General features: G+C 40.8%; 1 protein-coding gene across 1 annotated transcript in view; it reads left to right on the plus strand.

Moving 5' to 3' along the window:
- Nucleotides 1-2,787: 2,787 nt before the first annotated feature.
- The window catches only part of RIC8B (RIC8 guanine nucleotide exchange factor B), a 30,868-nt gene continuing 8,605 nt past the window's right edge, over nucleotides 2,788-25,050 (plus strand). Inside the window, exons 1-8 of the mRNA XM_062491277.1 lie at nucleotides 2,788-2,895; nucleotides 5,996-6,043; nucleotides 13,650-14,258; nucleotides 16,729-16,823; nucleotides 21,341-21,494; nucleotides 21,838-21,933; nucleotides 24,315-24,459; nucleotides 24,610-24,754. Coding sequence (XP_062347261.1) covers nucleotides 13,782-14,258; nucleotides 16,729-16,823; nucleotides 21,341-21,494; nucleotides 21,838-21,933; nucleotides 24,315-24,459; nucleotides 24,610-24,754 — 1,112 coding nt within the window. The 5' untranslated portion in view covers nucleotides 2,788-2,895; nucleotides 5,996-6,043; nucleotides 13,650-13,781. The remainder of the gene's footprint in view (nucleotides 2,896-5,995; nucleotides 6,044-13,649; nucleotides 14,259-16,728; nucleotides 16,824-21,340; nucleotides 21,495-21,837; nucleotides 21,934-24,314; nucleotides 24,460-24,609; nucleotides 24,755-25,050) is intronic.

The following is a 25,050-nucleotide window of genomic DNA, read 5'->3' on the forward strand; positions in this document are numbered from 1 at the left end:
GAGCAAATTCTGACCAACAGCAGCACCACAAAGCTGCTTACAAAAAAGAGCCAAGTACATCATCAGTCAGACAGGGTTTGGAATGTCTTTTGCAAAAAAAAAAAAAAATCCTCCACAGTATATTTTTTTTTTAAATTAATTTAGAAACTTGTGTTGATGCCTCAGGAGTGTTGAATGTGTGCTTCCTTTGAACTGCTTCCTGATGAGGGCTTTGAAATTTAAAGTAGACATTCATGGGGGCAGTATATAGATTGGTGAAACAGAGGCCACCACATGCATGAGGAGAGCTGCGAGGGAAAGCAGAACTTGTCCTGGGCCACTGCAGCTCAGAGGCCACCACAGCAGCTTTCAGGTCACAGGGTGTGCACCAGGCTGGGGAGTGCAGCAGCTCGGGACAGCACCATAAACTCTGTGTAGAATGTCTGGTGAGGGTCAAGAATGTCTTAAATCATCCCATACCAACTGCCAAACCTTCTGAGTCAGAGTTTGCAGGCTGTTATTATCTAATCCTTTCCCTCAACCATGGAAAATAAAAATTGGGCGTCCTTGCCTAGCCACGCATTCATGTGCATACAAAGTAAATATGTGACTATGCAAACATTGCTGAAGAAACTTTTATACCACATTCTGAAATACTCAGTCTCAATTGCAGTTTCTCTTCAGTTATATTTCTATTTTCTTCTTTCTCTTTCTTATCTTTTTTCTATGTTTTCCTTTTTTCTTTTCCCTTTTCCTTTCCTTTATTTTCTTGCTTACATTCTTTTTTCCTAACTCGAAGTACACATTTTTATAGATATGTGATCCTTTCCATGAGCTAAAACATATAACAAATGATAGATATATAATATATACAGTAGAATAGAAACTAATATCATATATTACAACATAACTGACGTAACACATTTAATATTTTTAAATAGATCTACACACTCAAATATGTGCGTATGTATGCCTATAAAAATCCATTACAATGCTTTGAGATTTTTCATTACCAGGTAGAAAAAAGACTCAGCAGGGGAAGAACAGTGAGAACTCCATTCAGTAGCAAGAATCCTGTTTTTGTCAGGCTACCTCTTGCTGCTAAGGTCACTACCCTTTGACAAAAATGGCCTCTGACCTCCCCAACCCCACAATTCTGTTGTGACTGACCCTGAAACCCATGAAATTCAGGGGCAGACATTGCTTTGGAAAGTTTAGATAAAGCTGACTAACATGGGAAGGGTTCATGGTATGCACCCATCTGAAAAGGTCTGGCAGTTCTTTGGTAGAGGATGCAATTTATTCTGTCCCTCTCTTTGATTGAAATCCTAATCCTTCATATGCTACATAAAGTGGATACTAAAACGCGCTGATGATGAATAACAATGTGCCTTTAAAGGGCAGTAACAGTTTCCTAACCTTTACTTTTCAGGTTTTGTAATTTTAAAACAAAATCAACTGGCTACGTGCAAGTAAAATGAGTGTTTTGCAGTGCTGTGAAGTAAATCTAAGCAGGCTTATACTTTATTATAGAGTTGTAAATCTAAGAGGCAAAAGACTCTTTTCACTGGGTTTATCTCCAAAGCTGCATCAGTTTACAGATGGATCTGACTCAGAAAGAATGCCTGCACTGGGTGGCTGGATTTTGTTGCTCCTTGCAGTCCAGTGACCGCGATGTTCTGGATTTGTATCCCTGTTCTTGTGGCAAGAAACCCCTAAGGAGGAGATTCAGGTTCTGGTCTGGGTCTGCATCTTAAACACTGCAGACATGGATCGTCACATCTGACCATCTCCGGGCCCTGTCCATCTGCAGGTGCAACCTCCCTGGCGTTCTCCACTGTGGAACCGGTCATCTGTGAGATGAAAGGCTGCTCTTCCTCACGGATTCCTGAATTGAAGGAGTAAAGATTTCAAGGAGAGACCGGCCACAGCTCCGTACCAACATGGTTGGGATTGTTTTCTTTTGTTTCTGTTAACTTCAATATATCACTGTCTGCTATCCGTACAATGAGTTTCGATTATAGGCACTTTGAGTATGGAAACACCGTGTGTCTGCTCGCTGTGGTTTAAACCCACAGTCTTGCAAAACCTTCCTAGAGACACGGCTCACCTTTGCCCGTCTCTGCCGATGCAGCCCACCTTCCCCCCCGCCACCTGAACAAAGCGGAGAACTTCCCAGTGGTGTACCACCATTGCTCTGCTGGGTTAGACTTGAGAAAAACTGGCTTGGTTTTGCTTGCCAGGCGCTGTGGCGAAGCCCCCCTTCAGGGGACACACAGACTTCGCCCGCGGTGGGAGCCCGATGACCTAAAAGCTCAAGAAAAAGCGGCCAGTCCTGGCTGCTGGCAGCCCTTCGCCTTGTGACAGACACGGTGCGCACGGGGCAGGGGGCAGAGAGCGCACAATCGGGCGAGCCTCAGGAGAAGGGAGGGATGTGCCGGGCAGCCCCGGCGCCACCGAGCGTCCCGAGGGCGCGCTACCGCCGCTGTGGGCACGGACTGCAGCACCCATCGTGCCCCGCGGTAGCAAAGCCCGGCGCGCCGCGCCGCTCGGCACGCTGGGAGATGGAGTCCTCTCTCCTCGGCGGCCGGCGGCGGGACGGCAGCCAATAGGAGGGCTCGGGGGTGCGCGCCGCCGGCCGCTCCAGCCAATGGCGCGCGGACGCCGCCTGCCAGTCCGGGCGGCTTCCGCGGGGAGCGTCGGGCGCGTCAGGGGGCGTGGAGCGCGTGGAGCGCGTGGGCGGGGTGCGGCCGCTGCCGGCGGCGCCGGGCCGGGCCGGGCGGGCCGGGACGGTCGGGCATGGAGCCGGGCGCGGAGCCGGCCCCGGAGCTGGACGCGGTGCTGGAGGCCGTGGAGGGGCGCGGCGGTGGTGGCGCGGAGGCGGTGGAGCGCGTCCTGGAGTGGTACAACGAGGAGGTAACGGGTCCCATCCCCCCCTCCCCTCTGCGCCGCTCCCCCGGCGGTGTCGCCGGCCCGCCCCGCCCGCCATGGCCAGCGCCGCCAGCATCGCCCTGGTCCCCCCCGGGCTGTGCTCTGCGGCGGGTTCCCAGCGCTCGCCGCTTCACCGCTATGCCCCTGCCCCTCACGGCCCCTGCCAGGCGCAGCCTCCCGGCCCTTCCCGTGCGCTCCCGGGAGCCGGGGCAGTGTCCTGAGGAAAGCAGACTTCCAAGCGAGCACAAGCCCGCGGCCAGGCTCGGCCCCCGGCACCGGTAGCGTGGCTTATCGGTGATCGGGCTGTAAAACACGCTGTTTGATAGCGTACATTTGCCCGACAAGTCTTCTGCCTGTAGCACTGGGCAGGGGTTGGGCAAAAGAACACCGAGGCGTCGTTAGGTGTTGGTACCTGGCTGAGGTGCTGCCCTTTGTCACCGGGAACAGAGAGGGCTTTCCATCGCCTGGACCGTGACCGTGTGCAGGGGCAGGGGGGATGTGAAATGGGCTGACACACCTCGCTTCATTTTCCCGTGTTTCTGGCCAAGCAAAGCGAAAGGGGAAGCCTAGAGCAGGTTGGTTTTTAATGCCGGCAGGTATGCCAAAGTAGTAAGTGTCTACTGCTGCTGCTGTCTGATATGGGTGTGTTCAGTCAAGAAGTGAAAGGGTTTCTTGCTAATGTAGGGAGGTGAAAATGAGAGTGAAAGTAGACGTTGGGTGGGTTTTGTATTTTTTCCCCGCCTCTTCTGCTAGGGACATTTTGACACTTCGATTGTATTTAGATTGACACTTAGTAGAGCAGTACAGTCCATTCTGAAAGATTGCATCTCAGCCCATCAGGTGTCTGCCCTTTGTCTAGGTGCTTGTGTGACTGGTACACGAGTCTCTAAAGCTGGTACTGACTCCGAGTTTGGCTTTGGCTGTCATTTAAATGCAGTCGTGTTGAATTAGTTACTGACTGAAATTTAGGAATGTGTTACAGGAATGAACATTCAGATGTTTGGTTAAAGTTTTATACCTTTGTGATTATGGGAGAAGCCAAATGAGTGTGGATGTGGTGTGGGTATTCTTCAGCCTCCAAGAGGTGTCTTGAAATTTGCTATCCTAAGTGCAATATGTTTTACATCTAAGAATGGCAGTAGCTGATTGCTGCACTCAAACTTGAGCTCGTAGTAGAGCCTTGAGTAACAGTGTTGACATAGGCTGCCTTTGTGCATGTGAAATTCAAAGGCAGAGATTGATGCAGCTGCAGGGCACTTTCTCAGAAGGATTGGTAGATCAGGAGTTCATGAGACACATCTGTTTTAACTTGCTGACCTCTGAAGTACAGAGGAAAGATTCTAATTAAAGGAACCTTTTGTCTTTGTCCTTACTCTTCAAAATAACCCTGTGTTAAATGTGTTCTTTCAAAAAGCATATACCAGCATAATTTCTTAATTTTGTTCTACTAGATTTTCTGCATTCTCAGTGGCTTTCCCAGATGAATTATTTAGGTTTGAGTTGAATCCTCAAGGACAGAGTGAGAGCTCATGCAGCTTCTATTCTGCCATTTCAAATATTTGCATGAAGTCTTGGAGTTAAATGTGTAGCTAAATACTTATTTTGGAGCGGAATGAGGAACTTGAATGCTGCCTCAATATGACATTGTTTTTACTGTGTTTCTTGTTCAAACTTTTTAATCATATTTCCCCCATCTCTTTTTTTTTTTTTTTTTTTTTTTTTTTGTACACTTTGTTACTGACACTGTGTCTTTGGGCCAGCAAAGACTGGGCAGAATCTCCCGTTTCCAGAGCTTTCGGTTTCCTTAGGGTTTTCTTCCAAATAATAAATTAAACATGCTTTAATTGAAAAGAAAGGATGGATCAAGTGTAGTTCCAAGGTAGAATAACCATAATGAGAGAAATGAATAGGTCTGTTGGTGCTTCTCTGTGCTGTCCCATTTGCAGTGATTATTCCAAATCTCTGTTCCTCTACTGCTTAGGCTTGTTCTCACTACATTGCTTTTGTAAATTTGAAAAAATGTTCATGTGCAAACGTCAAGGTTGCGTTCTCTTGGTTAATTGCTCATCATTTAATGCTCACCTGCTTTTGATTGGCATGTTGCTGAACTCCTGTGGTCCAGTTGGGAGCCCTGTAAGAGAGAAGAAGGGGATTATTTGCCTACCATCCTCAAGGCTCCAGCTAATGCTTTGGTGGTTGGGTAGATGTCCAAGGCCTTTCTGTGTAATTGTGAGTTTGGTTCATGAAAGGTAAGGAGGCCATGAATGTGCTATGGAAAGACACTTTCGTTCTCCAGTCACTTGCATGATGTGGCAAGTTGCATATTAGAAGCAGAAATTGAGACTTCAATTTTTTTGGAAACTGTTTGTCATGCTTGATCACTTAGATTGGAAGTTTTAAAATGCTAAGAGAGTTGTCTGGTATTAGTGCTGTTTTCTTTGTCTGGCAGAACAGCTTTTGCCATATGAGTAATATTTCACTAATAGCATTCTTCAGGGTGCTAACATAGAACTAAACCCAACTGCTATTTGAAGTGCTTAATAGCTGTTAGACCATGTCTATCTTGTGTTAAACTGTTTACCAGAGAAACAAATATCTTGGTAAGGTGTTTTGGAGGCTGCCAGAACACAAACTAGTATTTTCTGTTAGCAAGGCTTATCTGATTTGTACTAGTTGTTTTCTGGGCAAGATGATGCTGTGGTGGTTCTGGTTTAGAACAGTCACAGTAGTCGAAAGCTTGTAAGCAAGATCTGCTTGGGGAAGAATCTGGGTGATGAGGTATGTGTAAAACACAAGGTAATCTCTCTCATTTTTCACCTTGTCAAGTGCCATGTGTGAGGTGGTTGATGCACATCCCACAGATTAAAGCTTGCCCTGCACCAGTAGTAATTGTGAAATTACATTGGAGTCACTTGCTGAAGCTTTTGCTGTTGGGGATGATGGAAAAAGGGATGACATGGTTGTAGCCTCATTATCTGAGGCTGGGTTTAACCAGACCCCTGAAGTTTTGAACAGTTTTGCAGGTATTACATCCTCAGCAGCTGCTGTGCACGTAACAAACACAACCTCTTGTCTTTACTTACAGAATCGGGCCACTTTCAAATTTGACCCTGCAGATGAAGAAAAAAGAAAGGTGAGTAAAATAGGCTGCTGAGCTGCACACCTCAATGTAGAAGTATAAAAGAGTAAAGGCAGTCTCTTAACTTAGCTGCCATTGTGAAATGGTGCAAGCGATGAGTATAAAGTTATATTTTAATTTTTGCTTTTTCAGTCCAAGAGGCATGGTGACTACACATTCCCTTTTTTTTCTGTAAGAGAAATTCCCCTAGCAAAGCACCCAGTCTTGAATGAAATAGTTACAGAAATGCTTATAAGTTATTTTTCTGGGTACAGATTTGAGATGAGGTGGAGGAATAAGGGTAAAGATGCTTTTCTATATCTACTGAGAAAAGATTTTGCAATAGATGTTTCCATTTTCTCTCTTCTCAGCAGGTCACAGTATGACAGATGTATTTCTTGTCTGTGTGAGATGCTTAAAGAGCACTAGGGATTAAGATGAAGGGATAAGTAGAGAAGAAAGCTATTAAGCTGTAAGGAAGACAGGGTTGCAGAAGCCTGTTATTCCAAAGGTGGCTGTAATCAGGGAGATATGGTACGTGCATGTCAGGTGTCAAAGCTGGGAAATGTGAATTGGGCTGTCCAGGTGTGGTAGGGCTTAGCATACCCCTTGGGATCTATCCACAACCTTGCATTTAAAGCTTGGACATGGAATTTTTTATTTTTTCCTGTTGTTATTTTTAGGGTGTAATACGTAATTACAAGCCCCTTCCTTTCTGTTGTGTAATTAACTTTGGGGCTGATTTGCATATTTATTCAGAAATCGTTCATTAGTGATTGAGGCTGTATGTTTCTGCTATTTCTGGAATAAACTTAAAGGTTTCTGCAAGGATAACTTGTCTGAAATTGGGTACACATCGTTTCATTCCATGATCTTATGATAAATCTAAGTATTTTAAGGTATTATGTTTTTTTCTGCTAGAAATGGGTGGGATGATAAGTCTGGCAGTCTTTTGCAAACCCATCAGTTTGTACTTTAATCTTCAGTTGCAATTCCTTGTTACACAGAGGACTCAAAGACCTCTCAGCTTTGCTTTATCTGTGGCTTTACTCGAAGCTGACGCTCAGTGACGTGCTGATGGATTGTGTGTGTGCTTTTTGATCTGTAGAAGAACTCAGCTGGGGTCTGGACTTAGTGTTCCTACCTCTGTTCCCTCGCCATCCCTACCATCCCTTTTTACATTGCAAATGAGCAAATGTCTAGTCTGAAAAGTTGATTGCCAACTACAGAACACAGGAAAGGAAAAGAGAGCAGAAACCAAATTGGCAAAAGCCAAATAAAGACAATGAGTTTAGAGAGGTGAATGTAAGTTATACAGTATAAGGATTTTTTTTTTTTAAGCAACCCCTACACACCAGTGATGTGCTGAAAATACAAAAGATAGAAAGGCCAAAACTATGGCTTGACTAGAAGCTGGGTTAGTTGGACTGGGTAAGTTGTTCTGCAGTGACATATGGCTATCAAAGCATGATGCTTTTAGGCTATAGCCTAACCAAATCAGCAGTGAGTTTGTGATACTGAATTCCAGGAGGAAAGTAGGTTGTGTCCTCTAGAAGAGAGGAAGAGAGGTAATGCTGTCAAGCTTGTCTATCTGGACATAGACACAGGACTGTAATACATCACAATTGTGATAAAAACACAAGGTGGTAATGTGAGCTGACCTCTTGTATTTGTCCTGGTTGTTTGTTTAATGATGTATGTGTCTGCCTTGGCCTGTGGTGTTGAGTGTTCTGGATATAAATCAGATGGCAATCTGTGTTGTACTGGAAGGTCCACTCAGATATCAGGCACATCAGGTCAGTCCCAATCCTTCTTAACTTGTTATATAATAATAAAAAAATACACATTTCTGGAAGCCTGTTTTCAGTTTCTGTGTATAAACAATATAGAAATTACCAACCAGAAGTAAGTGTGTTCTGAAATAGCAGCTGAAATTAAGGCAGTGGTGTTGTTTCTGAGGAGCTTAATGAGCTCTTAGAAATCTAAAGTATTTGTCTCAAGCAGTCAAGAAGTTGTTCACAGTGTTTTGCTGGGAAAAGTTGAGTCCTCGGAACTGCAACACTTCACAGCACCATAGCATGGTTGAGGCAAACAGTTGATTCTTTAGGTCTGTTCTGGAATCCATTCCAGAAAAGTATCTGTATCTATTGACTTGACCAGGCAGCCACCTTGGAGAGGGTTGTCTGGTGCAGTGTCTCCCTCCCTGTGGCACAGCAGGTGCTTCATATCAAGCTCACATCCTAATACAAAAAGGAAAGGGTTTTTTGGACCACTTGATCCTTATTTAATAGCTTTGCTTTCAAATATTTATACTTTGTTGGGGTCAAATACTGCTTCTGAAGTAGCAACGCATTTATACTGTTTACAGACTTCAGATGGTAAGAAAATTACAGTACTATTTGTGCCCTGGAAACGTCTCTCAGCACTGATTGTCTTTGGTCATAGCATTCTGCAGCTGGAAGTTGCCACAGCACCATTTGCTGCGATATAACAGATAAGTAAAATCTGTCCAAGATGGCAAATAAGGCTTTGTAATTTGGATGAAGGCACTGAGTTTGCAAGAGGAAGGGGCAAAAAAGGAAGCAGTAGCCAAATGTAGGAATATGATGTACTAGCCATATTATTACCTGAGAAGACTGAACTATTTCTTCTTCAGCTCCACACCTTTGTCTGCTTCACCTTTTGTAGTACTTGCAGCATCTGGTTTCTGCTGTATTAGGTCGAGCTTACTGTGTTGGGTCTCTTAATAGAAATCCTCAGAATTTGAGGCCAGTGTTCTTGAGTTATTGTCTAGGTTCACTTTTAACATGATGGATCTAAAATTCAGTGGGAAGAAGATCACCAAGACAGTCTTTTCCCCTTGCATCGCTGAGTGTTTTCAAAGTGTTGAAATAGCTGGTGGCAAATCATATCAAATGTGTTGCGGGGCTTTCTCTGCCAGTTAAATTCATGATGTGGGAAGATAATCTCTAAGTCTGTGGACAGTACTGTATTTTAACTCTGGACGGATGGAAGGAGTGAAGTATGTTGATGGAGCAAGATGCTGTCACACTCTGAATCTTAGAAGAACTTCATCCTTAGATAGTGCTGTTGATGCTCTGATGGTTCAGGGAGGTCTGAAGGTTCCTGCAGCCACCAAGGCACAGTTTTTCTCCTCCCAGTAAATTGGGGGCAAGCTTTTGAAGTCTATTAGTGAGTGTGCTGTAAAAATATTAAGCTCAAGTTCTCCTGTGGGCACTCCGTGTGGTATCTTAGTGTTAGTTGCTCTTGTTACTGTTCTGACTTCACCAAAACCCTTAAGGGAGTACCAGTTTGCAAGAGGAAAAAAGTACTAAGTATCCTTCATTAATACTGAGCATTTGTTCTAATTCTCTCTGGTCCTGCCCATTCCCATCCAGCAACCCCTTACTGCAACCTCTAAGGTTCATGAAACCTGTCTCTCCTTTTAGCATCCTCCTTTCACCATGGGATTTCAGAGGATGAAAGGGTTTTCCTCCTCCCTGTCCAGTGGGGTGAGCAGGGGCTGCTGTGAGTGCAGCTGTGCAGGGTTTCACCTTTCTGTGACTCTGAAGCAAGTGTTTAACCCACCAGTTCTGACAACAGGCATTGCTCAGTGTGCTCCTCACCTCACCTGCAGAATTGTCGTGCTCTCACATGTTCAAACCTTCAGCTTGGAGCTGTGCCGTGTCAGAGCTGGCAGGCTCCTGCCAAACAGCCAACCTCCCACTGTCAGTGCGGGCTCAGCAATGAAGTGCTCAAAGTAAAGCAAGCTGAATCCTCAGGAGTACAAGTATACACCTTCCCTCCCCACCCACATCTGTCCACAAAGACTAGGAAAAATTTGGCACAGCCTTCTCAGAGGAGGCTATCTCATTGTCCTGTTATTCAGCACACTTGATGACACATATTATGTAAATATTGTCTTGACTTCCAGAGAAATGAAAGTTGTAACTAACATTTCAATATTCTTGGGCTTACTTTCTCACTGCCGTGGATGCTTAGCTCTGAAACCTAATAGACACTTATACATAGAAACTGAAGAGTTGTGCTCCCCTTTCCTTCCCCAGCCTAATCAGCCTGTGAACAAAGATAATGGAAGATAATGGAAGCAAAGAAATTATATTGGCCCAAAGCCACAAAGCAGGTCTGTGGCTGAGCAAGTGAGAAAACACAGGTCTCTTGTATCTCAGGAGAGGTTTTTTCCTACTGGGTTGTGCTGCTTCTTAGCATCAAGACTTTATGCTGTCAAGATGAAGGACCAAAATGGGTTAATAGTTTGTTAAGATGACAAATGGGTTTTTCTGGCCTTCCTGTTCTAACACAAGATTTAACACTACAGCATAGACAAAAGGAACAGTGTGCATTGTTCTGTTAATCTTACTATTAGCACAAAAGCTAAGAAATCTTGAATTTCAGAGAAGTTAATGGATTTTACAATAAAAAAAGTTAAAACTGGAAGCTGACTTGAGTCTGTGAAAAAGTACATAAACACTGCTTGCTGTAGCATGGTTGATGAAAGTTAAAATGTTACCTGATGTTGTTTGGATTCTATGAAGAACAGAAGTGCTAGAATCCAAACAAAGAAATGTTAAAATCTTATGGTGACCTAAAGGGTAGCAACAAAGCCCCTGAAACTGGAAGGGGGAGGTACCTTCCTGTCTGAATTTTCACTTGCTGTTGTTTCCAACCACATAAATGAAATTTGTGCCCCTTAGTTTATGCCATGCTAATAATGGGTTATGGGCTGGTAGAAGGAGCACCACCTAAAGAAAATGAAAATCCTGATAATGTTGTTGTGGTCACATCTCTTCCTGTTTCTCTGCTCTCTGTGCATCATTTCCCTTGTACCATTAAGGCCAAAACAGAAAATATGCTGTATGGCATTTGGTTTTAATTGTCTCCAAGTCCATTTCCTAATAGGGTTAATCTTTGCATGGATAATTCTGCCATTATAATCAGATACTCTAGCTTTTCCTGAGCTGTTGGTGGCTCTTGGGATCAGCCAGCAGTGGTTCACTGTCACAGATATCCTAACGAATTGCTGATCCCTCTCAAATCACTCTTGATGGCTCACTGGGTCTTAACTCCAGAGAACTTTGTCAGCAGTTAAGCTGTAAGCAGATTGCTAAATCTCAAAAAAAAGTTCTATTTAATATCTATCTTTAGTACAACTATTCAGAGTTAAGACTTCTGATGCTGTGTTTCACTAAGATTTGAGGGCAAGAGGTGATTTTATATTTTTTAATTAAATTGCATGTCATTTACTGTATAGAGGGAAGGTTAAGACTTCCACCTCTCCTAGTAAGTCAGAAGGAGGTTGGTTCCCTTTGGGATCCCTCCTGCAGTTCTTTTGACATTTTGCAGTGACACTTTCATAGCAGCAGGTGGGTAAAACTTACAGAAAAAAGTCAGAATTTAAGTGGCCTGGTCTGTCTGTAATCAAATGAGTGTTCAGAATTTGGATAAATTGTTACAGACCACTTTGTAGCAGCTGTTACCAACAAGGAAGATAAAAGCTGCTAAGTCTAGTTGAAAAGTGCCTAGCACAAAATAAACTAGCATTTTTCTGAAGTTCTGTGGACTGTCCATTCGGTTGTGTGTTATTCCTCAAAACCAAACAGACTGTACACTTCAGCTTGCAAAGCAGAGTCAATTGTATGGAAAACTCTCAGCAACAGAAAGGTTAGAAAAAAGTCAAGCTGTGACTAATTTGACTGTGGATCTAGACTGGTGATTTTTTTGTTTTGGACATTTTTAAAAACGTCTAGCATACATGCTTAAGTCAGGGAGTTGTGCAGATCTGTGTGAGCTGCATTAGGTTAGTGGTGAAGAGCTCTGAGGACTCTGTACTTGAGTATCTTTTTCCAGCCACAATAAATACCTATGTGCCTAAACAGGCGGTCACATGTGGGGTTTTTAGTGTTGTAGTGTCTCTAATATTCTGATAGTTTTCTCATGTTGCCTATGTGATAAGAGGTGGGGCTCATTCCTTGTTTTCAAGCTCCTACTGGATTAGTCTAGTCATGGCTGTGGAAGTGCAGTCAAGATCTTGATTGTCTGGGTGGTGCTTTTGGGTAGGCTTAACCTCAGGACAAGCATACTAGAAATCATATTGTGAGTTCCTACTGTTTGACATTGTTTACAGCTTTTCTTTTAACATTGTTGAAGTTAAAAGAAATGTTTTCTCCCATATTCTTCTGGAGTGTTTGTTCTAGATGCGCTTTAGACTTGATCTTTGTTGTTATTTTTTTAATTTTTGCTTTAATTGTAGGTCGACACAGAAATAATACTGGCTTAGATGTCCCAAGTGGAACCTTTGTTTTCAGCTTTGTGTCAGGGTCATGGGCTTCTGTGCTCCTCACCTTTTCATTGTGATGGTGACGGTGGAAAGTGGAATTCCAGAGGCCATTCCCCAAGAACCATTTTATACTTTACTAGCATTCCTATGTGTTTTGTAATCACTTTCTTGACGCAGACTGCCTGGGATCACAATATTAATTTGGGGTCCTAAGTAGACTTCTGCACTAGGGCTCTTCAACTCAGTGGCTGCTCTGGCTTCTTTGATAATTTATTCATGTTGGTAGTAAAGACACCAAGCTGAGGAGGAGAGGAGCATGGAGGAGCCATGTCCTAGGAGTTACAGTGCAGTTTCTGTTGTGTTGGGAACTTCTTTGTGACTACACTTCTGACTCTAGTACCCATGAGTAGTAGTATTTTCTTGGGCATAAGGCAATAAAAACCCATGGGAGTCCTCTCACATCAAGCAGTCTCTTTTGGCCTCTCTTTTCTCTTGTTTAATTGATTGGTTGTCCATTTCTGTCTTATGAAAGGTAATACTTCTGTAATTCAGATGTTACAGTTCTGACCTGCAGATTACTGGAGTGTTGTATTTTCTCATGCTTCATTTATGTGATTTTTTTTTTTTACCCCTGCAGTCCTGTTGGTATAAGGAATCCATGAACTATTCTGACATCAAGAACAATCTGTGTTGATAAAGCAGCAGCTTTGCTGGTTTGGTAAAACTGCTCCAGTCTGGCTACAGTCTGCCTTCAAGTAAAACTGCTTTATGTTTCTGTGTCAGAGGTGTTATTTCTGAGAATCATACTTAAAATGGAAAAAGTCTGTCGATGAGGTTGAAGTGGCCACACAAATTAGAGCTGTTACCAAACAGGGAGTACTAATCCTTGTATGTGAAGTAGCAGTTATTTTGGTTTCTGCTTCTCCCAGCCTCCTGACTGTAACAACCTTAACTTAAAATTCTGCAGGTGCTGAAGGCGTGACTGTTGTACTTTGACATTTTTAAAAGCTTTCACTTCTTTCTATTTTGTTATTCTTCTGGAGTTTTTAGTCATGATACTGTAACTGGCAGTGGTGGGTAGCAGCTGCCATTTTGGCTTAATGCTTTTGCAAGTGTTAATGTATTTGGATTGTGTCCATGAGGAAAGCTGTTTTTGGTGCTCTCTGAAGGCCTTTGGTAACAGTTCATATTTTGAAGTGCTAATATGGAGTACCTAGTTTCTCTAATTAGATAAAACCTCAAAAGTTACATGGAAGGTTAGCTTATCGCTGCCAATATTTTCACACTAAAACTGTTCCTTTTTTCTTTGTTGCATTTGCCTAGAAACTGTGTGAGGGAATTCTAAACATCCTTGAAAAAGACACAAAAACTTCATGTCAAGTTGCCTGCCTGGGGGCTCTCCGGATTCTCTCAAGGGACAAGAAGGTTTTAGTGCCTGTAACCACAAAGAGGAACATGCAGATCCTTATGAAGCTAGCAAAGCTGGACACTGTGGAAGATCCTCTGGAGAGAGTATCTGAATTTCCTGTGATAGTAGAAGCCTTAAAATGCCTCTGTAACATAGTTTTTAATAGTTCAGTTGCACAGAAGCTCAGTTTGGAACTGAATCTTGCAGCGATGCTCTGCAATCTTCTTCAGAAATGTAAGGACCAGCAGCTGGTTGATGACATTAAATGCTTTGATTTGCGTCTCCTCTTCCTCTTGTCACTTCTGCACACAGATATTAGAGCACAGCTGCGTCAGGAGCTACAAGGGGTGCAGGTTTTGACTCAGGCTTTGGAGAGTTCCCTGAGTGTAAGATGGACAGAAGAATATAAAGCAGCAGAAGATCGTGACAGGCCTCCTCTATCTTTGCAAGAGACAGATTGTGCCATTGAGGCACTAAAGGCTCTATTTAATGTAACACTTGACAGTTGGAATGTCCACAGCAAGGTAAGGCTTAGCTGAAGTGCTTTTTTCAATTGCTTTTGTTTAGCCTGCAGGAACCAGCGGGTGGATACGCAGGAGGCAATTGTTGTTCCTGTTCCTACTCGGGCAGAAAATCATATCCATGCATTTTCTATGTAATGGGAGAACAGCTTGGCATGCCTAATGCAAGTTAAAACTATATGTTTTCAAATGCAAAAAATGCTATTTTATAGAAGTGTTAGATTTCCAGAAGAAAATAAATGTTGGTCACTAATAAATATTGTTCGTGTTACATATGGCTAGGAAAAACTTCTTTCCCTAAAGTGTACCAGATGGATACGTCTCTGGAGTTTGTGGACTATGGCAATAGGGCAGTAGATAAAGCTGAGAGGACTGCCTAGTTTTTCTGTTGCATGATAGGTACATCAACTCTGATTTGTAACAAATAACTCTGATGATAGAGTGCTGCTCTTGCAAATATCTTTGTCCATCCTCCCAACACCAGCTTTGAATTTAAACATGATCTTTTAATATGACATCCAATATGAGAACCAAATACACTTTCATTGTTATATCTTATGAATGAGGTTTATCTTTGTTTGTTTTCATTATTAAGTCAGATTTTTTTTATTATTCCTTAGATAAATATGCTTCCTATGTGTTACATCCTTAAATTTATAAACAGAAATTACAGGGGTAACTTTGCTGAATAACCTGAGCCTGTGCTAAAGCGGAAGAATTATATAGGGAACCTTTCTTTTTAGTCCACGTCATAGTGTCTAGAACAGTGTTATTTACTTTTCACTAGACATGGTAAATATGCAGCAGATAAAGCTGATCAAAATTCTACAGTAGCTAAAACTTGCAAATAGTTTTCTTTAGTGCGTTGGACTAAACTGCAAATCAGACAATTATAACTGTAAAGAATGTTAAACTTGATCAAAGTTGGAAGTTTATTCTTTGCTTTAATGTCTCAAGGATATGCTGAATTAAAAATCCTGGAATTTAAGATGAAGTATTGGAGGGGTCAGAGAAGCTAATATTTGAATTTCAAGGAAATATAAAGAAAGTGAGGTTTCTTTCTTCTGTTTATATTCATGACTTGGACCCTTATTAGAAGTGTCTTTGTCAAAGTTCTTTGTATAGACAAGTGGTTGTTCTGGAGGTAAAAAAGCATGTAACACAGTTATATGGAAAGTTGGAAAAAGAAACTGTATTACATGTTCACCTCTTGAGAAGTAAGCTCTTGCTATCTGGAAGTTGGTTTACTTAAAAATACTGAATCTGGAGAGTTGTAAAGCTCAGCTCACTGTCTTCTCCTTAACATCCCAAGCATGTGTGCAGCATTTTTATGTTTTTTTGGTTTGTTTTTTTTTTTTTTAATGAGAGTTTAAGACATCTCAGGGCGGGAGAAGCTTGTGTGCATTTTGAGATAAAGCTTAGATATAGGAATCCCTGAAAGCAGAGAACTTTTAAATTAAAGAACTTTTTAGTGGCTGTTAGCCAGATATGTTAGGTGACATTCTGCTTAGTGAATATTCCAGTGGCAATTTTAATGGTCTGGAAGAAGAGTGAAAGGCATGTTAATGAAGTGGGCTGAAGATGCAGAATTTGAAGAGATTCTAAACAGCACAACACATGGAAAATAAAAGGAGAGCAGAGAGGTTGGGCACGTGGGTGGAAAGCTAAACAAGATCCTTCCTTAATGACTGGAGATGGTTTTAAAGTAGCGAAGCCAGACAAGAGCTGCAGGTGGTACAGTTGGCAAATTTGGATGCTGATGCTACAAAAGATGGATTGGATGCTTTGTGCCAGGTCAAAGACTCCAGCACATATGATAAATGCCAAGAAGAGCTGTTGAAAAAGGGTGAGGACAATGATACAGTTAAGTGGTTGCAGTTCCTGGTGTACTTTTGTGTGGCTGCATTCTGGTGGGAGATTGGAAGGGGGGATTGCTTGGAGAGAGGAAAAGGTAAGGCAAGTGAGGTTGCTGAGAAGTTATTAATGGAACAGAAGAAAGGTATCAAAGGAGCAGAAACAAGGGAATTAGAAAAAGAGACAGACTGGGTGGAGGGAATGAAACTTGGCAGCAAAAGGCGTAAATGAAGAGAAGACAAATTAAATGAACGTACGTAATCTAAATGGATAAAGAGATGGCCTGATGCAAGTGCAAGGAGGAAGAGAGTGGTATGTTAGAAATAGCAGTATGGAATTGAGCAATCACTTGTAACTGGGTTTTCTAGTAATGAAGGCTGATTTAACTGGAAAAAGCTCCCCAGTGAGTTTTACAAGGCCTGATTCAAAGCCAGCTTATGAGAGTTATGTAACATTAAGCATTCAGTGAACACTAAGGTACAGTCCTTTTATTGATAGGGATGGATGTTATGATCTAATAGGTATTTTCCATCTTTAACTTTTATTATTCTAGTGACCTGAAACCCTCACTTGCAATCTTCAAAATGAAAAAATATCTTCATAATTTATATTTATATAGAATGAATCTCATCAATTTCGTTACATGGCTGCCATCCTTCGACACTGCTTATTAACCACGGGCCCTACTGAAGAAAAAACTGAAGAGTTGCACAGGTTGGTAGAATTGCAGAACCAATCTAAGTTAAAAGGTTTTTCTTTGGTTGGTTTTCCTAAATAGAAATTACTTTGCCTAAAATCTAAAGTGGAAATCTGAGAAACAATGAAAACTTAATTTATTTTGAGTTAATATTGGTAATCTTTTTTGATGAAAGCTGTTTTCCTCAAACATTGTTTAAACATATCCAGTTTTCCAGAGAGAAGGTGGCTGGCAAGATTGTTATTTTCTAACACTGATAATGAACCTTGCCTTTTTAAAATTTTGTTTTTATGTTAATGTGTGTATCTGAAGATGAAAATACATATGGAAGTTCTAAGTGTAGTTCAAATTGAAGTGGAATGCAGCTTCTGTTGTTTTGCACAGAAGCTGGTGGAAAGACTACATTTTGAGATTTGTATATATAAGTTTTGCATGTCTGATGGATTGGGGTGGAAGTAATAAGTTGATATTTTATCCCAATAGTTCTAGGCTGCTGTATTTGAAGTACCAATAATTTTCCTTGGTAATAATTTTTTTTTTCAAAGATGACTGAATCATACAGTTTTAAGTGTGTGGTTTGTTGTTTTTTTTCCCTCTGTTCTACATACTGTTATGTATTGGCATATTGGCAGCCAGTAATTCAATCAAAATTCAGATCATTTGTGGTGAGGTAGTGGTTCTTTTAGTATTACTGTTCTTTCTCTATGACACCCTTATTTTTACCAAGTAGGTCAGCTGTTCACTGGGCTTGACAATACAGTAGCTTCCCTCAGCACTGAAATGTTGCCATTTTCTTCTTCAGAAATGTCTGTATATCTAACTATAGAATCTTTTGAAGGTCTTCTGAGCCAGTCTCTAGGAAGATGGATACACAGCTTTTCACACCCAACAATCTTGAAAGTGTTAAATGACCCTGATTAAAATCTTGGACAGCTCTTAGAGATCAACAGTCTTGGGAGGTGAACACTAAAATCCTGCATCAGAGCCTTCTCAGTTGGTGCAGACTACTTTGGAATAATTTAGGATACTGCTGCAGTAGTTGCTGTGACTGAAGTTAGTACTATATCCTAAAGGGCACTATGTGTTTTCTCTTTGTTGCTGCTTATGGTAGGTGCTTTGTGCTCTCAGCCTCCTTTAAGGGAGGGATTGGAAGGAATAAAATCCCTACTGTTGGGAGAATTTAACAGTTTTGGATAAAATCAACAATTATGAGTGAGTTACAAGAATTATTATACAGCTGATGCTCTTCCCAAGAAGAAGAATTCTTTCTGTTTCCTTTGTCGAAATCTGTCTAGTCTGATCTCCTTGTTGAATATATTGCCCTGTAAAATTTAATTGTCTTGTGCTATTGCAAAACGATGCAAGTTATGCAGGTCCTTTTGCAAACACTTGCAGCTGAGATCCAGGAAGGGCTTTACATAAAGAAGTAGGAAGCTGTGAAGATGGTGTAGTGCTGGGGTTATTTCTGTCCTTGCTGTTTTCAGTTGCAAGGGAGATTTTTTTGTAGCTGTGCTGCCCATATGGGCCTTATGGAGACAAAGTCAAAGAAAAGGCTTGCCATAATTCTGAGAGGGAGAAGCAGGAAAGAAATGAGGGCACACATCACTGCCTTGTATCACTTTAGCTGTTCCCCCATCTCCTGCAGACTCAGTGTAGCACTGCATCAGTCTTTCTGCTATGCTGAGAAAACAACTTTGTCACTCAGTTAGCAAACTGTAGCTGGTTAAGTTAGCTGAAGAGTAAATAATGCAAATATGGCATCATTGCTTGTGGTATTCAATCTTGATTATGTGGTACAAGAGCACCGTGCAGGATTTGACTGCTGTGATTCAAATATTTCAGCTTTTTTGCTGAACCTGAGTTTTGTCTTTGAATGCTAGAAGGATGCAATAAAAGCTGAATAATTGAATACACTTTTCCAACAAGACTGTTCATCAAAAGGCAACTCTGGAATAGAAAAGCTATACTCAGAAGTAATGGCCCTGCAAATCCTCAAAGGGATTTGGGCCTGCATCAGAGGGCCCCACTTCAGTCCGCTGGTCTATTTGGACAAGCAAAACTTAGTTCCTGATAGGAGCTGCACTAACAAGTGAGTAAACTGTTGTTAGCAGTCTGTAGCTAGAAAAGAGAGGTTGTGTCATCATTTGGGCCATTCAGCATGCTGGACTCTGGCCATGCAGTCTTTATTGCTGGAGATGAGGTGTGAGTTAGAGAGCAGAGCACAACTTCCAGCTCTGCTTTCCCTCTGGAGCCTGTCATGAAAGCAATTATGAAAACTGTGTTAAAAATAAAATTACGTACAAACAGTGGTGAATGCAGAATAAACTTTATGAAGCATCAGGGAGATATATTTATATTTCTTAAGATTGCTGATCACTTGCACTTCCCTAAGTTTGTAAATCTGCAACACCCAAGATGCTTCAGTGAAAGGCTTGGGCCGCCTGTTAAAGTACATAATTTGAATGCCTGTGCTCTGAATGTGTAAGTTGAGGATTTATTTTAGGTGAACACTGAGTGTTGGATACATGCCCTGACCCGTCATGTACTGATTGTCAGTGTGACTATTTCTAATATAAAAGCAGAAGTCAGCCATAAAAATATCTTAACTACTTTAGTACTCAGTATTGTCGTTGTGGTTCTGTTGCGTCATTACTTAATGTTTGAATATGAACGAGTTGAAGTACCACATGTTAGAGTGAGTGCCATTTTTACCCACTAACAAGGTTTTAATCAAGGCATTCACTGGCTTTAAATAGGCCTTTGCTTCTGAGTTTGCATATCAGGAGGGGGCTGGGAGCATGAGTGGGTGGATGTCATGTCCCAGTGATTAATGATCTCTAGGAAGCCGAAAAGGGGAGAGTAATATACGCAGTATTTCTACCCCCTGGAGTAGGAATGCAAACACTATTGTGCATATCTGTGCATAGTCACTGACTTCCTGGTAGCTGGAGAATTTCATACACTCCTCTGCCACAAATAAAACTGTCAGTGGAGTGACAAAGATCAGAAAGCTGGGCGTCATTTATTGAAAAGAATAGCTCAGGCACAGTGATCCAGAAAATTAATTTTGTAGGTGTTTGGGAACTTGGTTGTTTAATAAGAAACTGGTAAAAAGCGAACTTTTGATGAAAGGCCTGAAGCCACCAAATATTTGTTGAATTTCTTCTGTTTTGTTTCTGACTATTCCTGAATTACTGGAGAGGAATAACTTCTGTGATATAACAGGCATATCTTGAACAGGATTTAGAAACAAAACAAAGAAAGCAAGATTTCCCAAAAGTAATAGTGGTCTGAATTTCAATTACAGAAAGAGCAAAAAGGAGATGGCACAGTGTGGAACAGCCACCCAGTCTGATCAAACCAGAGGCAGCACATTTGTTAGAAATCCTGTTATGGTCTGATGGCCATGGTTTGCTTTCTCTTTTGCTACTTCTTTGTTGGAATTGTATTAATAGCTTAGAAACAGAGGGCAGCTCCTAAGTAGATATTATTAAAAGTCTTAAATGAAGTTGTTTGAAAAGTTTTCTCCATTCTTGGAACACTTCACCATTCCTTGAAACATCAGTGCTCATTGGTTCATTGATACTTTGAAGTCTGCCTGGGTAGACCTGAATAGTTTCGTGCCATTTCTGAATACATCCATTTATAAGTTTAGCTGGACACCAGCAAGTAAATAATGAGAGAATTCTAATTTTTTCAGCATCTGCGTAATTTCTCCCAGTGTTCAGGAACAGCACAAGCCCAAGTCTGTACGGTGAGAACAGGGTAGATAGCAAATTCAAGCCATGTGTACCCTTCAAGAGTCCCTTGCAAAGTAAGTCCCACCTTACTCCATTAAAGAGGAGGGAGGGACCCTGTGGCCTAACTGAAGTCACTGAATGTCTCTGGAAATGCTCTTCTTTTTGTTGTAGAACAAGAACAGTGCCAATTACTGAAGGGTAGTACTTTGTAAATAAACCTGAGTTTTTTAAATGTATTTAAAGCCTTCTGTATTTCATGTATACTGCAAGCTAAATAAAAATGAAAATATTTCAAGGGACCCAAGAAATGGCTGCTTTGGCCCCCTGTTACAGCAGGAGGAAATGTTGTCCATATTGTCTTTTGCTACATGAATGTTGGTAATGTGGATGTGTGGTAAAATGTTGGGTTTTTTTTAAGTTTCAAGGAGGGAAAAAACTGACTACTGCAAATCAATGCAAGAGTTCCCTCTGCTGTCCTGCAAGATCAGCTGCTGTAGCTTGCTGCTGGAAGCTGTGCCTTATCCATGGGATGGGATAATTTGGGGGCTGGAAGTAATCCTGCACTGCTGCTTTTGGAGCTTTTTGTCTTTCCTTTTCCTTGTCTGTTCCAAGAGCCAGCACTCAGGCGATAATGCAGGCCACCTTCTTTAAAACCCAGAGAGGACAAAATAAAGCATTGTTTGAGTTGTAGGGCCTCTTTTTGATTGCAGTTGTACGAGCAGTTTATGGTGAGTTATACTCTGTTTTTAATTCTTTCTTCCAAATGAATAATGAATTTTTAAAATCTGTTTCAGCAATGCAATCAACCTCTTAAGCAATGTTCCTGTTTCTTGCTTGGATGTTCTTATTAATCCATCGTCCCAAGAGGAAACAGATATAAAATACAATGGTATGAATATGGGAGCTATTCAGATTTTACTGGATTTCATGGAGAAGAGAATAGACAAGGTATGGACTGCAGGGATTTTTCACACAAGGGGCCTCTTTCACTAAAGCAAAAAGTGCACATATATCAAGCTTTATATAAACCTTTCAGCTAGTACTTAGCACAAATATGGATGTGAAACTAAACTACTAAACTACTTCTACTAAGCTGTGAAACAGCTCAAAATAAATAACAAATTCCTGTGAACATCTGAAGCGGTTTGCTGTGAGTCTGAGGGTAACCATTTGGCTCTTTCTGTAAAGTTCATATTTTGGCTGTCATATAGAACTTTATTGAAGTATTCATTGAATTTGAAAAGGAAAGTTTGCTCTTAAAATGTTCTATTTGTCTTTGTTTTTATTTTAGGGAAGCAGCTATAGAGAAGGTCTGACTCCAGTTCTCAGTTTATTAACTGAATGCTGCCGAACTCACAGGAATATCAGAAAGTTTATCAAAGCTCAGGTAAGTAAAATGTTCATCAGAATTTGAATATGAAGCTAATGATGAACTTTGAGGTTTGTACATCAGTGCAGGACAGTGCTGTAGAAATAATTTTTCAGTTATGTAAATCAACAGATATTATGTCCTGAGTTCCATGATACATTCTGTGGAGCTGTTAAATAATATTATCAGGGATGTTGTAAAGCTGTGTGAATAACCATGGATCGTGTGAGATGGGTAAAAAACTCAGTAAGGTTTGTTCCCTTACACTCAGCAAATAAAAAACATTTCAGTGCAGTTAATTAAACTTTGCAGGTCTGTGTGGTGGCCAGTGAGGATACAGGTGAGGTTGAGGTTTAGTTTTACCTCAGCAGGAAGAAGTTGTTGGGATTAAGACTTGTGTACCAATGTGCCAGAGTAAAAGTGTCCCTGGACAGAGGCACACTTCATGACTTTGTCTCTTAAAAGAGCTCTTTATTACAGTATGGGCTGTGGCTTTTGACAGGGAAAATATTTCTGTGCCATGGTTCAAGAACTAAAGGATTTGTGTAGCTTGGTGGTTGAGTGTGGTGTTTTCTATTTGTTTTGCTGCTTTTCCTGAGGTCAAGCAGGAAGAAGTTAAAAGATGAGTAAAAGAAAGCTGGTTTCTGCTGTCCTCCTAAGCTGCAGTGACTTTTGAGTTGCATCCTATATTCTCCTCCAAGATCAAAGCTGTGCCTGAATTCTTAAATGGAATTTAAAATGAAAAAGAGCAGATATATTTTATGCCACTTTCATCTATACCAGAAAAATGTTTTTGAGGAATTTAAAAAATGTGTTGTTTGTTTGTTTTTCTTCACAGCAGTTAGTTTTTAGGATACTTTGCTGATCTGTTAACTTAAAAAAAAAAAAGTTGCAGAGCCAAGTGTTCAGAAGCTAGAAAATGAAGTTGTCTGCATGTTTTTACAACATCTGGGCATCTCGATGTCAGGATATAATTGCATGCTGACTCCTGCCACAGGACCACTGCCTCATATAGTGCAGAGAATGGATGGATGTTGCTAACTGCATGACTGGATGTTTGATATTTTGAATTACACTTATTGTTAAGTGCTAGCCTTGGGCTTTATTTATTGTGTGCTATTCAAATTGTGATCCGAAGACAGGATGATTGATTTCCTCATGGACTGTCCTATGGCACTCATCACTGTATTAGTATTAGAGTACTCTAAAAACATTAATTCATTCTTACAACACACTGGGAAATGGCAGTCATGGTACTATCCCCAATGGGGGGAGTAAGCAGGGACAAAGTAAAATGTTTTTGCTAATTGTTTGAATACTTGGTTTGAAAAAGACAGGGTCTGTTTTGTCCAAAACAGTCAGTACTGTAGCATTCATCTAAGGATCAGTTCCCAGTGAGTCCAATTTCAGTAATTGTGCTTTAATTTTGCACAGGACATGACACTTTATGTTAGAGACCTAGAAGACAAAGGACTTGCAGTTTCTGATGATAGTGACTTACTTAGTTTTCATCCCTAATAAAATATTGAAGATCCGTAATTCTTACATACCATAAGTTTTCAGATCATGAAATATTTCATATTATGACCCAGAGTTGTTTACAGATCATATAATATATCTTTTGAACATGAAAAATTTACGTAGATTTTGAGTCTGAAGGCATCCATACAAAGAGGCACAAAAAAGTGTTTGCCAAAAAAGTCATCATTTGTGTACTACCTACCTTTCTTGAGGGTTGAAGTTAACAATATTAATGACCTCTAATGAGGAGAAAGTGTGTTTGAGGAAATGTTAAATTTGATTTCTCCAGAATATTTCTGAGATTTAGCTTGAGTTTTTAAAAGTGTTTTCTGGTTGAAGTATGCATTTCCTCTATATGTAGTACCCATTTTTGAAATTTAGTAGTAGAAACTTGTGGAACTTGCAATGTACTTATTTTCCTGCTTTTTTATTAAGCCCATTGTTCTTCTGTATAAATTACACAGCATTTTAAAAGTGTAAGTTTCCTTAAACTGGTATTTCTAATACTTTTACAAGATACCTGAGCAAAACAGCAGAAACAGAGAACATGAGGTAATGGCTGTGCCTGATGACCAACTCTCCTGGGACGCCCATTAGTGCTCATAAACTCCTAGTAATTGTATTTTTAAAGTCTGCATTTGAGACTGAGTATTTTTCTGCCCAAAATGACAGACCAGAAAGCTTAAATATATTAAGCAAGAGTCACTGCTAATGCATGTAGGCATAGCTGTTTGATTTTGTTGCCTTTTTTTTTGAAGGATAGAGTATTTTTTTTTTGTTCTGTTGACGACATTTTAAATTTTTTTTTGCAAATATTGGCTTTTTAAGATTATTTCCATGCATTTTATTCTTCTCTTCCCTTTCTTTTGTGCTGTCAGGTACTGCCTCCACTAAGAGATGTCTCAAACCGTCCTGAAGTTGGCACAACAGTGAGGAACAAACTCGTGCGCCTTATGACACACGTTGACCTTGGAGTAAAGCAAATTGCAGCAGAATTTCTTTTTGTTCTTTGTAAAGAGAGAGGTAAAAGTTACTTTTTCTTCTCCTTTTTGTATAAAGTCTTGCTATAATTGGTATATTTGCCTCTTGCTGTAACTCAGTTCTTGTAGCACTCTGGTGGGGTTTGTTTTATAGCTGATTACAGCTGAATAATTTTCTGTATCCTCTTTGCAGTCGATAGCTTGTTGAAATACACAGGCTATGGTAACGCAGCAGGATTGTTGGCAGCCAGGGGCCTGCTAGCTGGAGGGAGAGGAGATCATTGGTACTCAGATGATGAAGATACAGACACAGAAGAATACAAATCTGCAAAGCCAAAGTACAGTATTGTTTTCAGTTTCACATATCCTGTTGCATTTTGGATTCTTTTGACGTAATTTTGGGGTTTTTTTACCTTTTTCAGAGGCCAGTTTTGGAATTATATGTGTTTATATTAACTCATGTCTTGTGGTCTAATTATTGAGAAACCAGCCTCTAATAGTGACCATCATGTAGTCAGATATGGTTGCAGGGGGAAAAAATGTTATTATGATAATGATTTAACATCTGAATAACTCTTAAAATTCAAGTGTGGAAAGAGATTTTAAGGAAGTGATAGGGAAAAAAATTAGTAGC

Source organism: Cinclus cinclus, chromosome 4 (assembly GCF_963662255.1).
Source record: "Cinclus cinclus chromosome 4, bCinCin1.1, whole genome shotgun sequence".
NCBI lineage: Eukaryota > Metazoa > Chordata > Aves > Passeriformes > Cinclidae > Cinclus > Cinclus cinclus.